The 15,168-nt window shown below is 56.7% G+C and overlaps 2 protein-coding genes across 3 annotated transcripts; both read right to left on the bottom strand.

Annotated features, from left to right (window-relative positions):
- Positions 1 to 4,496: 4,496 nt before the first annotated feature.
- Positions 4,497 to 9,709, bottom strand: GPN2 (GPN-loop GTPase 2). 2 transcript variants are annotated; one of them, XM_031043357.2, is made up of 6 exons: positions 9,628 to 9,709; positions 8,583 to 9,015; positions 6,647 to 6,803; positions 6,324 to 6,484; positions 5,601 to 5,731; positions 4,497 to 5,140 (listed from the first exon to the last, which is right to left on the bottom strand). In XM_031043357.2, the coding sequence occupies exons 2-6, from the start codon at positions 8,997 to 8,999 to the stop codon at positions 5,068 to 5,070; spliced, it is 939 nt and encodes a 312-aa protein (XP_030899217.1). In that variant the 5' UTR covers positions 9,000 to 9,015; positions 9,628 to 9,709; the 3' UTR covers positions 4,497 to 5,067. The 2 variants fall into 2 exon arrangements, with proteins under 2 accessions (XP_030899217.1, XP_005142760.1); XM_005142703.3 differs by having other exon boundaries at positions 8,583 to 9,022; positions 9,628 to 9,700.
- A 781-nt stretch (positions 9,710 to 10,490) lies between these two features.
- GPATCH3 (G-patch domain containing 3) lies at positions 10,491 to 15,031 on the bottom strand. Its single transcript, XM_005142704.3, has 7 exons — positions 14,681 to 15,031; positions 13,996 to 14,411; positions 12,526 to 12,700; positions 12,096 to 12,155; positions 11,693 to 11,814; positions 11,393 to 11,520; positions 10,491 to 10,836 (listed from the first exon to the last, which is right to left on the bottom strand). Exons 1-7 carry the CDS (start codon positions 15,018 to 15,020, stop codon positions 10,617 to 10,619), a joined length of 1,461 nt encoding a protein of 486 aa, XP_005142761.3. The 5' UTR covers positions 15,021 to 15,031; the 3' UTR covers positions 10,491 to 10,616.
- Between the last annotated feature and the right edge of the window lie 137 nt (positions 15,032 to 15,168).

Genomic DNA, 15,168 nt, shown 5'->3' with positions numbered 1-15,168 from the left:
GGGAGAGGGGGTTCCTCCATCCCAGCCCCTGCCAGCCTCCCACTATTTAACACTGCGGGGGGGCAGCCTGGTCTATGCTGGCTCCAAACCCCTCTTTGGGAGGGCTGGAGCTGTGATGGGAGGAGGTGAGGGGCCGAGGGGGGGTCCGGGCAGCCCCCCCCATCCCGGAGGGGGGGTGATGTGAATTGCCAAAGCCTCCAATAAACCATCTCCTGCACCCCTGCCTCTGGTCTGCCTCGTCTCTCCCCTGCGCACGCGTGCGGGCGGCTCCTGCTTCACCTCCTGCCCCACCAGCACCAGGGAGCAGTCAGGTCCCGTTCGGCTGCTCCCGGTTCCCCCCCAGCCCCATGATGGGGTCTCAGGGTACCCAGTGAGCCCCATCCCTTGGTGACTGCACTACCACAGCCCATGGAAGGGCTCCATGGTGGGGCTGGGTGAGGGTTTCAGCAGCCCCATGGGGTGCATCCCACAACGAGGTGTCCCACCCCTTGGACACCCGCAGTGCCCCAAAAACCTCATCACCAGCCCCCCCCCCTTGCTCTGTCCGAGGAGGGACCCCCAAAAGCAGCACAGTGGGGACAGCCCTGGGGTGTCACCGGGGTGGGGACGTCCCCACCAAGGCCCAGACGCGCTGGGATGAGCGAAAAGCTCAGCACTTGTGGGGCTGGCGCCCGGCCACGGCGCTGGGTGCAGCTCATGGGGCGCAATCCTGCCCCCTCCCCGCCGCCGGTGCGAGTCCCGGCATGAGCAGTAATTACAGTGCAACAGAGGCTCAGCACCCTGGGCTATGAGCTCATCAGATCAAGCGCAGCAGGGCTGGGCAGGAGCAGGCCTTTGATGGGAAACGCCGGGATGCCGGGAGGAAACGTGCCGTGACTCAGGATGAGCCGCCCCGGTTCAACGGGGTCCCCAGTGGGGGACATGGCAGGGACATGGCAGCAAGGCCAAACCCCAGCTCTTGGGGTGCTGGAGCTGCTGGGCCTTGGGGAAGCTGAGGCACAACCAGTGACACCCCCAACACACCTTGATGGGTGCAGGGGTTGCAGGGAGGGACCCAGCTCAAAGCCCCATCGGGTGCAGGGCCCTGCCTGGTGTGTGATGAGCTTCGCCAGGGCTCTGCCGTGGGAAAGCACTGGCTGCTGTGGGAGGTTGAGCTGCACAAACCAGAACCTGTTTGCCCTGGATGGGAACTCGTCATCAGCTGGAGCAGAGCCCAGCCAAAGGGATTAACCTCCCCCTCCATCCCCCTGCCCTGGTCCTGTCCTCATCCCCATCATCTCCATCCCTGCATTGCTTTGGCCCTGGCAGGTTCCGATGGGTCTGGGGGGCCCCCCGGCGGTGTCGGGGGGGACGCTTGGCCTCCGCCCGGCCCCGAGCGCTCCCAGCCTGGGAACCAGCCCCAGTCTGTAATTACCCAAACCAACGTGAAGAACGAGCCCAGGGCTCCGCTGCCCCTGACCCCCCGGCCCGGGGACACGGGCAGCCCGGGCTGGTTGAACCGGAGGGGGGGAGCTGCAGGGGGACACACACGGAGCCAGGGAGCGGGGAACGGGGGGGCCGCTTGGCCCCGCTCCCCCTGCGGCTCCCGGGGGCAGGGGGACAGCGCAGCTCCCGCCCGGCCTCCCGGACAGAGCCGATTTCAACAGCGCCCCGGTTGCTGTGGGACGATGCTCTCCGGCCGCAGCCGGTCCTGCAGCTCTGTGGGGCTGGAGGGAGGCCCCGGGGCCCCGAGGCAGGTCCCGTGAGGGGGTTGTGCTGCTGCAGAGCACGGGGAGCTCCCCGGGGTCCTCATGTAGGATCCTAGAACCACAGCGTGGTTTGGGTTGGAAGGGACTTTAAAGCTCCTCCAGCTCCATGGGCAGGGACCCCTTCCACTGGAGCAGCTGCTCCAAGCCCCTGTGTCCAACCTGGCCTTGAGCACTGCCAGGTGTTGGGACCCTGATCCCCATCCTTGTCCCATGGCTGAGGATCATTGGAGGATGCTTCCAGCATCCCTGGAAGGGTGCACAGCAGAACTCTTATGTGTGTTTTATTGACTTGAACACAAGTGGAGCAAAGGGACAAGGGACATGGGACTGTGCCACCCACCCAGCCAGGCACTGGGAGCACATCCAGGGCTGCAGGACCATGGCTGGGATTGTCCCTTGTCCCTGGCTCTCACAAGCTCCCCACAGGGCTTCGTGCCCCAGGGCCAGGGCTGGCCGGCTCCTGGCTGAGGCTGAGGCACCACCAGCACCGCCCTGGTGTGGCAGCACCCAAGGGAGCCGGTGCTGGGTGCTGACAGCGCTGGCCTCCTGAGAGCTGTAATGGAGCCAGCAGTGCCCCAACCTTCCCTGGGGCTGGGGTGTGGGGTCACACTGGGCTCAGCCTCTGGATTTGAGCCTATCTCCTCCATCCCACAGCCCCCAGCAAGGGGCTGAGCCCTGACCCACACTGGGAGGCTGCTGAAAGCACCCATCCTGGTACCCACAGTTACACCTGCACTTGTCCTGAGCCACACGTTGTGCTTTGGGCTGTGGAGAGGAATCTCGTGGCTGCCATGGGAGGACGCAGCTCTGGGATGTACAACTAGGGCTCCAGCGTGGTGGCCTGGCCACGAGGCAGGAACTGGGGCTGGAAGGTGATGGGGGCATGGAAAACCCTATATCCATGGCTGCAACCAAAGCCCAAACCCCTCCATCCTGATCAAATGGGACCTCGGGCTTCAGGCTCACCCAGGAGGTCCTACAAGTGGCCAGGGTGGGCTCAGCCTCTCCTGGTGCTGGGCTTGGAGGGGCTGGCACAGGTAGGACCAGCTCTGCAGAAAGCCTTCCCCCCCCAGGGATGTGCCTCAGTGTGACTAATCCTGGCCCTTCGCCCCAGCTCATTGCTCAACGGGAATGACAGGAGCCAAAGTGTCACCTCCCTCAGCCCTGGGAGCCTCAGTGAGGCCCTTCCCTTCCCAGCGTGGGGATGTGGGTGCAGGATCCTACACCCGGGATCTCCGTCCATCCCTGCCCACTGCAGATCCCTTTTCTGCTTCACCCTGACCATGGAGACCCAGCCCTGCTTCAGCCCCTGCTTTCCAACCCCAGGCTGCACAGAGCCCCTTGGTGCTGAGCCCCAGCACTTCTCAGGCTCTTGAAGACATCAGCATTTCTTGGCTTGGACCCGGCAAAGGTTCCCTGAGCTGAGAGGTTTCTGCCACCTCTGATTCCCATGTTCTCCAAGGCTGGGGCTGCAGATGCTGCCTGGCTGTTAACATAAAGCAGCCAAACAGCCACACAGGCTCTGATGGCTCTGGCTTAGCTCCAGCTTGACCTGAGAATCCCCTTTGAAGCCACCAAATCTCCACAAAGCCCTGAAAAAGCAGCCGTAAAACCTCACATTTTTGTGATCGCATCTCTCACCCCTTTACAGGGCTCAAAGCTGAGGCAAGGGTGGAATCTGAGCTCTGGTTATGGTTGGATTGGCTTCCAGGACTTCAGCCCCAGAGAGCACTGAAATGCAGCTGCTGGATTTCAACCAGGAATACCGAGGGAAGCCCCTGGGCTCTTGGGAAAAGAGTTCAGGTGCTGACAGCCAAGAGGAATTAGACTTCTATATTTGAAATGTCAGTGGAGTCTTTCATTATGAACTCTGTGTGTGCACATGCAAGCAAATGTCTTTGCCCTCCTTCTCCTCCCTCAGCTCCTCCTTGTCTCCAAATCCTGACCCCAAAGCTGTGGGCTGCAGCAAAACCTGGGTTTAATTCCCTGCCTGGCTGCAGTCCCTAAGCCAGACGCTGCTCACATTCAGATTGAGTCTGCAACCACCCTGCTAAGGACCAAATTGTCCTGCGAGGAAGAGCTGGCTTATTTTATGCAAGGTCTTGGGCAAGAGGTGATGCTGAGTGTGCACATGAGCTGGGAGCCGGGAGTCTCGCTCGCTCCCATCTGGGAGGCACCGGGAGCATTGCCCAGTGTGGACGCTTCACTTTTCATCACCCAACCTTTGCAATTCACTGCCCTGATGGAGCCGAGCTGCTGTCGATGCAGTGGGTGGCACAGGAGGCTGAGCTGCAGCAGCCCAGCAAGAAGGAATGACATAGGAAGGAGATGAAGCGCCAGGATTTGGGATGTGAAGGCACCAGAGGAAGGAAGCACAGAAGGTGGCCGAGGGCTGGCAAGGCAGCTGCTGGTAAAGGCCCTATATGCAAAGCACGTGCTCCAAGCTCCTGCTGAATCACACAGGGTCTGTCTTAATCGAAAGCCTCCAAGAGCCGAGCTTGCAGTTTGTGTGTCACCATCAGCGCCTTGGCTGAGCACATGAGTGACCTCCTTTCACAGCCCACAGTCACCCTCCCTCCCTCCAGCAAACACTTGAGGATCTATCCCAGAACAGAGAGAGGAACACACCACGGCAAGCAGGGAGCTGTGCTGCAAAGAATGCAACACCCCAGCTGCTGGGACACTTCTGAGCCTCGGGCTTTGGAGCACTCTTGGTTTTATTTATTCAGGTTCAGCAAACTGCAGAGATGAAAGCGAGATGAGTGTTTTATTAAGAAAGAGTCCATCATTACTTTAAAAAAAAGAGTAACAACCATTTCTCTGTCCTCCCTGGGACAGGTTGGAGGCTTCTCAGGCTGGTTACTCCGAGCATGAGGCCTGGACATGCTCCTCCTGTGCACTAAACCCCAGACTTTTGCCTCAAGTCTCATTGCAGACGTGACACCTCCAATTGAGTTTTCTTCCTCTTGATCTCTCTTGGTCACAATGGGTAGGAGAAGACACAGCAGAGGTCAGTCTCCTTACCTTGTTTCTCTTCTCCTGCTACCCATGCCTCCACCTGGCTAAATCTCCGATGTTCCTAAGGAAAGACTTGGCTTTCCATGTACTTGGCTATCACCTTCCTGCAAAAACACTGCTCTGTGCAGTGGTGCTGAAGCACAAGAGGTCAAACCCTTACAGAGAGGGAGTCCAGCAGCCAGACCTCTGCCTGGAAAAGCTTTCACTTCATCTGAGTCACACAGCCCGGAGATAACTTAAGCTCCTGGTAGGAAAAGGAGAGGTGTCAAAACAGGGAGCAGCCGTGGAAGGGGTGGGTGTGTTACAGATCCATCACTTCTTCTTCCACAGCTTTGTCCTGAGATTGCACATACCTCTCCTGTACTGCAAGTGTGCTGATAAGGCAGTAATTAAGGAAAACAAGGGGCTGGGTTCAAACACTCCCTTCTGCAAGGAGCTCTTAATGTTCTCAGTGAGGACAGCCCCACATTAGCCTCAAGGCTGGCAGGAAGACGGCAGTACTGGCAGCAACACACAGCAACTGAGTTATTTCTGGCTCTGGTTGATCCCAGACCTGACAAGTACAGGAGAATCAATTGTATGGTTTGGATGAGATGGAATGAACCACTCCAAGTTGGTGTGAGACAGGAAAGTTGTCAAAAGTCTTCCCACATTCACAGTATCAATTAGCAACAACTGTGGTGGCTTTGGCCTGGACAACTGTAAGGTCAGGGCTGAGCCCTACCAACTCGCTGCATGTGTACCACCAGACAGCATCAGAAGATGCTGGGAACGACCAGGGCCTGCAAACTGCCAGTCCCACCTCCACTCAACAGGGTCAGTGGTGAAGGATACGAAGTGAAGTGGAAATCAGCTCCCACTGCTGCTGACATGAGAGCTTCAAGGCTCCTGTGCTCCTGCTCTCCAAAGGAATAGCCATTGGCTTTGTCCACAGCCTGCATCACCTGCCGCATGCTTTGCTTGTCCTGGAAGGGAGGGAGATGACACACAGGGAACCTGGTCCTTCCCCTGAGGCAAGACAAGTCCTTCCCCAGGGGTGCAAACAAAGGGACACAGGACAAACAGGGACACCCACTGTGGAGCCCGAATACATGATGGGCTGACACCCTCCACTTTCTCCCTCCCTTTCATCACCTCTTGTCTCGGCCCATCTGCCCTTGTTGACAGCACTGCAACTACCAGATGAACATTTTCAGCCCTTCCTCCCAAATGTATTCCTCCCAGTCTTCTAATTATTTTAGGCTCCCTAATTTAATGTTTTAATACTTTGTCCAGATTTGAACTACAGGCACAGAAGAGCTGAATGCAGCCGGACCCCAGGACACACACAAGGTCCACAGAGCCCTGAGCTCATCAGCCTTTTCCTTTGGCTGCCACAGATCACCCACAAATGTTTCACTCCTCTCCTCCATCCCCAAGTCTTTCCACAGCTCCTCCTTCATCCCCAAGTCTCTTTCAGCTCTCATGGCTCTAAGCAGACACAACCTGGCTGCTACCAAACTGCTGGCCAAATAGCCAGTGCTCCCTGTTCTCTCTGCCCCACTCCTGCCTCCTCACCTGGACGTTGAGTGGAACGAAGGACACCAGGCTGTAGTCCTCAATCACCTCCACCAGCTTCTCATTGAGGCGGCGGTAGTTTCTGAAGAAGGGGTCAGAAGCTAAATGGTCAACCAAGTAAGAGAGGTCCAGGACCTCTGTGTAATAATCCAGGTTGAAAGCTGCAGGGAAACACCAAGAAGCTCTGAAGGCAACTTGTAAATTGAAGAACCCAGTGAGATTTACAGGAGTTCCCCATCTGCCTCCCAGCGATACATCCCTGAACACCTCATTTGTACCTGTCACAGCCTAATTCCATGTGTGTCTCTCTCCCAGGCTCTTACCCAGTTTGCCATATTGCTCAATCAGGTCCATCTTGGAGAGGACGTTGACATGAGGCAGTTCCACGTGCAGCATGGTGGACAGTGAGGTGCAGAGAACAGAGATGAACTTGCCAGGGTCTGTGCAGTAGTGAGAATCCACCAAGTGCACTGCAGCCAACTGGACAGCAAAGGCACAGAGGGACAGCACCAGATCAGATACGTGATGGAGTGGCTATAGGACAACCTGTTCAAGACCTGACTATAACCACACAGACACCCATACAGGGAAAGCTACCACCTACCTCCTGAATAGAAAACATCCTCACATACGAGTGCACTCATATAGAGGAGTCTATCTCACCACACTCCCATCCCACCTTGGGGATTCAGAACCCAGAGTGCTACTGCACAGAACGGGTGTAGGGATGGTTAGAGGGGTGCTGAGCCCCACCAGCACTACTGGAAAACACTTAAAATCTGCAACTGCTGCCCTTTTCTGCCTTTGCAGCTGAAGTCTCCAAGCCTGTGAACTCGGCAGGGTTTTGGGTACTGGGAGCTGGGTTGAACTCTCCTGAACACCACGAGTGCTTCCAGATTTCCACCTTCCCCCCAGGAATGCTCAGGAGCAGTGACTGCAGCACACCACGTTCTGCTGGGAGAACCAATTGTCCTGTGGTTTGTAATAATAATTAATAATTACATTAATGAGCAGGTTGATTCCTGGCGTTTTGTGTAGCTGTAACAATGTGGTCTGAGATCTCTGTTAAGTTACTGCCTGTTACACAATGTTACTCAAAGCCAGGGCTCTGTAGTTGAGTGTGGCTGAGTCACAGCTATGCTTCTGCAGCAGAAAAGAGCCAGTTTCAAGCTGACAGGCACCCGGGCCAGCATCACCACAGCCCTGCAACTCTCTTTTTTTAGCAACTCCAATTGCATGTACATTTATTTAAATAAAAATCATCTCTAATGGGCAGATTCCCAGTGACATTCTCAAGCAAATGAACCTGCCTTTCTTGCTCACACCACACATGGTTTGCACATTCACACTCTGGCCCAAATGCAAAGCAAATGCAACGTAAGCAAGCTCACTTGGTTGTGGGACTCTTCTCACCTGCGCTTCCTCATTTGCATCTTCCATTGTGCAAGAAAGCCCAGAGCACGTAGGACAACGTGCAGAGCACTGGGGCTTGGCTGCACAGGACACCTGCACTGCTCACAGTGCAGGCAAAAGGATCCCTGCTCACCCAGTGCACACATGGACCTCTGAAATACAGCACCCGCTCTGATAGAACACACAAGGTCTGCGGAGAGGACCCTGGAGCACAGTGTGAGTGTGTGAGGAAGGAACCCACACCTTTGTTCATGATAATCCCACTGCAGTCTTGCAGTGAAGGCTCCAGGGAGGCCTTGTAACAGTCTTCCAAATACCTAAAGGGAGCCTACTATAGAGGGGCTTGGGACAAGGGTCTGTAGGGACAGGCCAAGGGGAATGGCTTGAACCTGCCTGAGGGGAGACTGAGCTGAGCTCTTAGGCACAAGCTCTTCCCTGTGAGGGTGCTGAGGCGCTGGCACAGGGTGCCCAGAGAAGCTGTGGCTGCCCCATCCCTGGCAGTGCTCAAGGCCAGGTTGGACACAGGGGCTTGGAGCAGCTGCTCCAGTGGAAGGGGTCCCTGCCTGTGGCAGGGGTTGGGGCTGGAGGAGCTTTAAGGTCTCTTCCAACACAAACCAGGCTGGGATTGTATCATTAAATGCTCTGAACAAGCCACTCTTTTGCAAATCCTCTGAGCATAAAATGAGGTGAAATCCCCCTCCTGCCCTGATAAAGCCATTTCACTCGAGATGCCAAACAGGTCAGTAAAGAAAACAGTTGTCCCCACAATCAAAAGCTCTTCCTATGAAGTGTTCAGCTTCTGAGCCCTTTGCACAAGCTCAGGGGCCCTGTGGAGCCCAAACTTACTCTGAAATTCCACTTGACCAAGTGTGCGAAGATGTTCTTCAGGGCATCATGGTGCGTGTAGAGCTCCACCTGCCCCGGGCAGTCAAACAAGTAGTAGTGACCCTTGAATGCAGCCAGCTTCTCCTGCAGCCAATCGAAGTTGGCCTCCAGGTACTCCATGCAGTAGATCAAGCCCCCGTTGGGCCCCAGCTTCAGGCTGTCCATCACGTCGGGCAGGGTGATGAGCTCGGCAATGTCCACGGAGCACTGGTAGGGCATCGTCTCGTTGGCAGGGTCCAGGTTCACCACGGTCACCTTGCGCCCAAGCCTGCCCATGAACTCCTGCATGCCATGGCAGTACGTTGTCTTGCCAGAGCCTGGGGGCCCGATTACCACCTGGCCAAAGGCCAGCGAGCTCCCCTTGCTGCCCTCAGACATGTTGGCTCATCTCCTTCTGTCGACTGAAGAAGGAAAATCCACGTTTACCATTTTATTTGCATTTATAGGAATGGGATCTGCTGGAATTCGCACCCAGGGAGCACGTGGGAAGGAAGGGGAAGTGCCATCGTGCCCCTGCTTGCACTGCTGAGCCCCACACTGAGGTGGACGTTACTCTGTCCCCCCCAGCTGGTGATGCTGTGGCTGGAATCAAGCACAACCCCCCCAGCCAGACCCACGGGGCTGTGCCTGTGGGGTGAGGTTTACCCCAATGGGGTCCTTCCTGATGCGGCAGGGGCACGGGTTCCCCTCCTCACCCCACCACGTCCCCATGTCCCCCCCTCCATGGCTCCACACCCCCCTCTCCCCATAGCAGACCACGTCCCCTCTCCTGCATGCTCCTTCCCAGGGAACAGCCTCCGCCCCAGAGCTCGTCCCAGTCTCCCCTGTGCAGGTTAAAGCCATTCCCCCTCGCCCCATGCTCCGCATCCTCTTCTCCCCGTGTCCCTTTAACCCCCCCCCAGGCTCCCCCTTCTCCCCAACAACCCCGTTCTCCTCCACATCCCCAGTCCCTGCCCAGCTCCATTCAGGGCCCACGGCCTCGGTACCCCCCGGTACCCCCCAGTACCCGTAGGCCGCTCCCGGCCGCCGGTGCTCCGGACACTGGGTCCGGGTGTCCGCGGGCCCCGAGCGCCGCGTTCCGGGGTAGGAAAGGCCGCGGCCGGCACAGCGCCCCCTGGCGGCCGGAGGAACGCGTAGCTCCTCCAGCGCCGGGACTCGACCCCCGGACCCGCATCAGGAGGGGCAGCCACGGGTTCGAGTCCCGGCACCGGCCCTGGTACCTCCAGCACAACCCAACCCCCACGTCTGCCCCCAAGAGAAGGGGGAATCACTCCCTGAATCCCACCCGACACAGCGAGAGCCTTGAGGAAGGTCAAGGGAAGCCTGCCAGGGGAGTGCCCACCAATCCCCATTCAACCCTCCAGTACTGGGTCACTAGGATGAAGGCTTCCCATCCCCCTCCTGCCTCCAAGAGTGCCTGCGTCAGGCAAACGGGGCAGAGCACGTTCAGGGAGCTGTGGAAGGAAGCACCCGCTACGCCCGACCGCAGGGAAACGCCTCCTGCAGAATTCCTCTGGAGGCTGCCAGGACAAGTCTTTCATCCCCATGAGTTTCTCCCGGGAGTGTGGGATCACCACACCCAAGCAACGCGAAGCTGCGAGCCAGCAGCAAGCTTTCAGCAGGACAGTTACCGTGCCACGGCTGGCCCTGTCTGTACTTGTCCTTCCCTGGGTCTCAGGCAGCCATGAACTATGAGTTCTGGGTTGTTAAGGCTCACCTAGCACACAGGCTTGGTTGATCCAGGCATTAGTATCAACTTTAAACCATCATTCAGAAGTGCAATATCCTTCCCAGGTCCCACTGGACAGGACCAGTGCTATTTTCCCTCACTGGATGGTTATATTACGGGAAAAGATCCCACCAACACAATTTGTTACAAGTATATTTTTATTCCAAAAATAAATAGAAAAACGCCCTGCTCCAAACCTGAGACCAGGAGCCAGCCTGTGCTCAGCAGGAGTGGAACCATCCCAAAGGCTCTGTGACAGTCTCTGCTCAGTGTGACTGGGCACTGAAGCTCTGCAGAGCGCCATGGGACGCCCGGACAAATGCCATGTTCTGCCTGTACTTCATGGCACTGGGTGGCTGGCGCCTGAGCAGTTGGTCACCACTGTCCTGTGGGTCAGGGTCATCGTAGATGGTTGAGATGAGGATGGGAGCGTCCTGCCGGGGCTTTTTCAGCCTGATGAAAGTTGACAGTTTCTCCCCATGGTACCTAGAAGGAAGCAGGAAACGTTTGGTCCCACACTGCGGAGGCAGACAGGCACCCTGTGGATTGCAGCTCCTTTCCTTCACCTGCTGCAGCCTTGTAATAAGGATTCTTTTCCTATTCCTGGCTGCGAGGTTACTGTAGAACAAGAGCCAGCTCTCACAGTGAAGCACAGCACCACACAAAGCCTCCAACCCCTTCCCCTGAGAAGGCAGGGCTGAGGTGCATGGTTACAGCCCAGGTAGCTGGGGCTCTCCCTACTACAATACCATAGCAGAGGTAACCCTCGGTGCTCAAGCACAGCTCTCCCTTTGTGTTTGTGTGTTGTATGAACCTGCAAGTGATTCCAGTTCTACTCTAACACCACATGCTCCTCTAAGGAGCACTGGACCCATCAGGAACAGCAGCATATTTGGCTCTGGGGTGCTGTGGCAGACCCCTGCCACCAGCTGCACAAAGGCAGATCCCTGTTCCTTCTGCAGTCAGTTAGCTGCTGTGTCAGCCCAGACTGCTCAGGCAGAAGCTCTGAACACCACCCAGCAGGGCATGGTTGGGTACTTACCCCAGCCCCCTCTTACATCTGGGGTTCTGACCCTCATTGTCCAGAGCTTCAGTCATTCCAGAGTTGCTGCTCCCCAGTCCCAGCCCCTCCGTCCAGCCCTGCTGCTCCAGCACCTTCCTGCCAAAGCCCTGGGAGAAAGGAAAAAGTCCATCACAGAGTTGCTGGACAAAGCCCCCCCCCCATCTTCTGCAGAACGCTCTGCCCTTTCCTCACATCTAAGACCTCTCCTCCCCCTAACCCACAAGCACTGCCACTTCCTGCCTTGCCCCATCAGCTCCTGAGCATGTATCCAGGGCTCACCTTGGTGTATCTCTCAAAGGCACCAATCTGCTGCCTTGAAACAGACCCATCCTCCAAACCGTCCCGGAGTCGCTGTTCCAGACGCATCTGGACCGAGTCCCGAGCATCCTTATCACCTCCATCTAGGGAGAAAGAAGCAAGAGTCAGAGCAGCACAGCTTAGGAAAGCTGTTCACTACCATCATTTCCCCCAGAGCACCACGCAACAAGGAGGCAGAACCTGTTCTTTTTGGCAGCTCTCACTGCCAGACAAGAAGAAATGCTGTTTGATGTACACTGACAGCTTGGACGCTTCCAAAGGATGACAAAGCCAAAGAATTCCTCACTGCAGAAATTCTGCAGGGTCAGAGTTTCCCAACCTCCCTGGTTTCCTGAGGGGGAGGGGGGGGTTCAGCTCAAAATACCTTTGTCATAGTAGATGCTCATGTCCACATCCCAGTCATCTGCAGTCTGCTCATCAAAGTCTGCAAGAGAAAGGAAACACCAGTTTTGGGGGAAGCTCTGGAAGCCTGACACAGAAGAGCTGTTTGATGGTGGCCCAGATCCCTATTCTAACAAAATGGGAAGGAAATGGTATTAGAAACTCTGCACACCACAGTGCTTACACAAGGGGCTGTCAGCACGACCACTGGTGTCTCTGGTGACTGGATTGAAGGATTGAACCACTGCAGGTTTTGTGATTGAGGGAAGGTTTAAAAAGCAATGGCATGATGCCCACATCTGCAGCTGATGTGGAGTGTTCCTATGGGGTCACACCTGATTTACCTGCAGGCCTGGCCCCCCCCAGCTCGTGGTGGGTAGTTTGTGGCTCAGTGACACAAGCACCAACATTACCTCCATTCTGCTCCTGCCAGTACTGAGCATCTGTGTAGAATACAAGGCCAGAGCCACCTTTCTCCCACTTCAGCTCAATCTCCTCTTCAAAGAGCCTCTCCTCCACACGGTCCTGCTTGGTCACATCCTCATACAGAGCCTCGTGGCGCTCCCATTCCTCACAGGTATCATTGTCCTGCAAATGAGGTGGAGAAAGGTGAGTGCCAGACAGCGCTCGGCCTCCCCCGTTTCCCTCACCCTCACAGCACCTTCCCTATGAAACAGCTTTGTCGACAGAGCTGGTCTCAGCCTGCTGCTTTCAGGCACTAACACGACCAGCACTGATGACTTCATTCCCCTGACTAATGCCATCTTCAGAGTCAGCAGAGAGAAGTGGTGAAAAATACCACATCACACCCACTTCAGAGCATGCTTTCAGCAGCGTACTCACTCTGGAACACAAAGATGCCCATGTAAGGAGCAGGTGTGTTGGACATAAAGTCAGCACTAGCAACAAATTAATTCCACTCATGTTGATCCCTAAAGAGATTGTGTTGGTTCCAGGGAAGCAGCTCACTGGCACGGACACAGAGCAGACTGACAGCTTTACTGCTGCCTGCCCACTTCTGGGTAGAGTCCTCTAATGAAGACATTAAGCAGCTGAGGAACAGCCAAAAGAATGGCTGGTGATCCACAAACAGCTACAGGAGTCTGTTTAGTCCGGAGAGGCAAACACTGAATACAGAGTTTGTAAAGGAAGGGACAAAGCGTTCTCTGTGTCTGCTGTTGCTACGAGAACCTAATGGCATAAAACTGCAGCAAAGATTCGGCATCTAAGTTAATTCTGGTGTAGCAAAGAACGGGAATGGCTTGCCTCAGGATTGTGCTAGCTCTGTAATGACAGAGGGCTGTGAGAACAGGCTAGACAGGCGTCTGTCAGGTGGAGAGAAGGGAGAAAGTCTCCGGAGAGCCTGTCCAGCCCAGTTTTCTAAGAGTCTTTGTCATTGAAAGCCATTTTCCTCAGGATGACTAACTTCAATGCAGGAGCAATCAAGGTCAGCCATTTGTACAGCTCCATGCATCATTTCCAGCACATAAATGTGCTTCCCAAATCTCATTTACAAGCAACAGCAGAGCTGGGCCAATCTGCCATGCAGCAGGGCAGGGATCTACTCCTACAGCACCAGCCTCCTCCTGTGCCTCCTCCTCTGGACTGAACCCTTTGGGTTCAGCACTGACCAAACCCTTTGGGCTCAACCCTTACAACCAGCTTGATTTGGACAAGCAGTTTTGGAGGTGTTAATGCCCATACTGTCCATGCGCTGAGGGGCTTAGTGCACCAAGACGTGAACAACCTTGTATTAACACTGCTTTTAGACAAGCAATTTATACACTTGAAAGATAAAAAGCGAGCTCTGAGAGCTGTCCTGGCCCTCCCAGCTGTGCAGCTGCAGTGGACAACTCTGGCTGGGGCTAGAAACATCCACTTACATCATCGGAGTGCGATTCCTCTTCCTCCTTCTCCTGCCCCTCCTCATCTTCCTCAGCATGGGCTGGGTGAATCACCTCAGATGTTGCCCCAGGCCCCTCATCCTCTGTGATCTCATCCCCCGTAGCAGTGTAAACTCTTTCTTCTATAACTGTCTCAGTGTTCCGGTATTCAAAAGGCACATTCCCATACCGATGGGATGAGCCAGTCTTTGGGAAATTCAGCTGCAGTTTCCTGATAGTCCAGGGAGGCAGCCTGCAGGCCCGGATCAGCTCCAGGAAAACCTTCAGGGGGGTGCCCACGTTCCCGTAAGGCATGAAGGAAGGAGGGTTGAACTCAGGCAGCCGCTTCAAGTCTGCTTCTGCAATAGAGTCACCTGCAGCCGGTCTGTCCCCGCCGCAGGGAGACGGCTCTGTGCCTGCAGGAGGGGAGGAATGGCTTTGTGAGGGCACACACTGCAGCACAGAGGGGGAATCGCGTCCCTCCCAGGCAGGAGAGGGTGAGCAGGCTCCGAACCGCCTCTTTCTGCCTCAGAGAGGATTTAATGCCTTAGAGAAGCCCCGTGAAGGGTTTGAACACTCAGGCTGGCCACGCAGGGAGCCCAACGGCCCCTCCGGACCGCTCCAACAGGGGAGGCCCGACCCGACCCGACCCGACCCGACCCGACCTCCGCCCCGGTGCTCGTACCTGTGCCGGGGCTGAAGCGGACCCTGCGGACGAGGCAGCGGCCGGGCAGCGAGGCCCCGCCGGGCCCGACCCACCGCTTGCCCGAGTACATGCGGATGAAGCGGCGGACGCGGCCGGGCTGCACGGCCACCAGGCAGCAGCAAGTGCGCGGCGCCGCGGCCTCGTCCCGGCCCCCAGCCGGGGGGCGCTCGGGCCGGTGCCGGTAGTGGAAGCAGAGGAAGCCTTCGGTCTCTATGAACTGGCTGAAGTAAGCGCGGAGCTGCGCGGAGCGGAGCGCGGCCGGGACACCGCTCACCAGGCAGTACCGAGCGGCGCCGCCATCACCGCCGAGCGCAGCCATCTTGCCCGGCCGGCACGGCGCGCTCTGATGGCGTCATTGATGAAGGGCGGAGGGGAGCGGGCGCCGCCTGGTGGCCGGGAGGGGTTAGGGGGGGTCTGGGGGATCGCAAGCTATGGGGGGGCCGAGCCGTAGTGGGGGTCCCAAGCCG

Source organism: Melopsittacus undulatus, chromosome 14, assembly GCF_012275295.1.
Source record: "Melopsittacus undulatus isolate bMelUnd1 chromosome 14, bMelUnd1.mat.Z, whole genome shotgun sequence".
Taxonomy (NCBI): Eukaryota; Metazoa; Chordata; class Aves; order Psittaciformes; family Psittaculidae; genus Melopsittacus; species Melopsittacus undulatus.
The sequence above is the reverse complement of the archived record's forward strand: the minus strand, read 5'-3'. Positions and strand labels throughout refer to the sequence as shown.

Coding starts and splice junctions, on each gene's coding strand:
- GPATCH3 (XM_005142704.3), bottom strand. CDS start 15,020: ATGGCTGCGCTCGGCGGTGATGGCGGCGCCGCTCGGTACTGCCTGGTG. Junction 14,412..14,680: donor CCGCTTCAGCCCCGGCACAG/GTACGAGCACCG, acceptor CCCCTCCTGCAG/GCACAGAGCCGTCTCCCTGC. Junction 12,156..12,525: donor CTGGCAGGAGCAGAATGGAG/GTAATGTTGGTG, acceptor TTTCTCTTGCAG/ACTTTGATGAGCAGACTGCA.
- GPN2 (XM_031043357.2), bottom strand. CDS start 8,999: ATGTCTGAGGGCAGCAAGGGGAGCTCGCTGGCCTTTGGCCAGGTGGTA. Junction 6,485..6,646: donor TGAGCAATATGGCAAACTGG/GTAAGAGCCTGG, acceptor GTTTCCCTGCAG/CTTTCAACCTGGATTATTAC. Junction 5,732..6,323: donor TCGTTCCACTCAACGTCCAG/GTGAGGAGGCAG, acceptor CCTCCCTTCCAG/GACAAGCAAAGCATGCGGCA.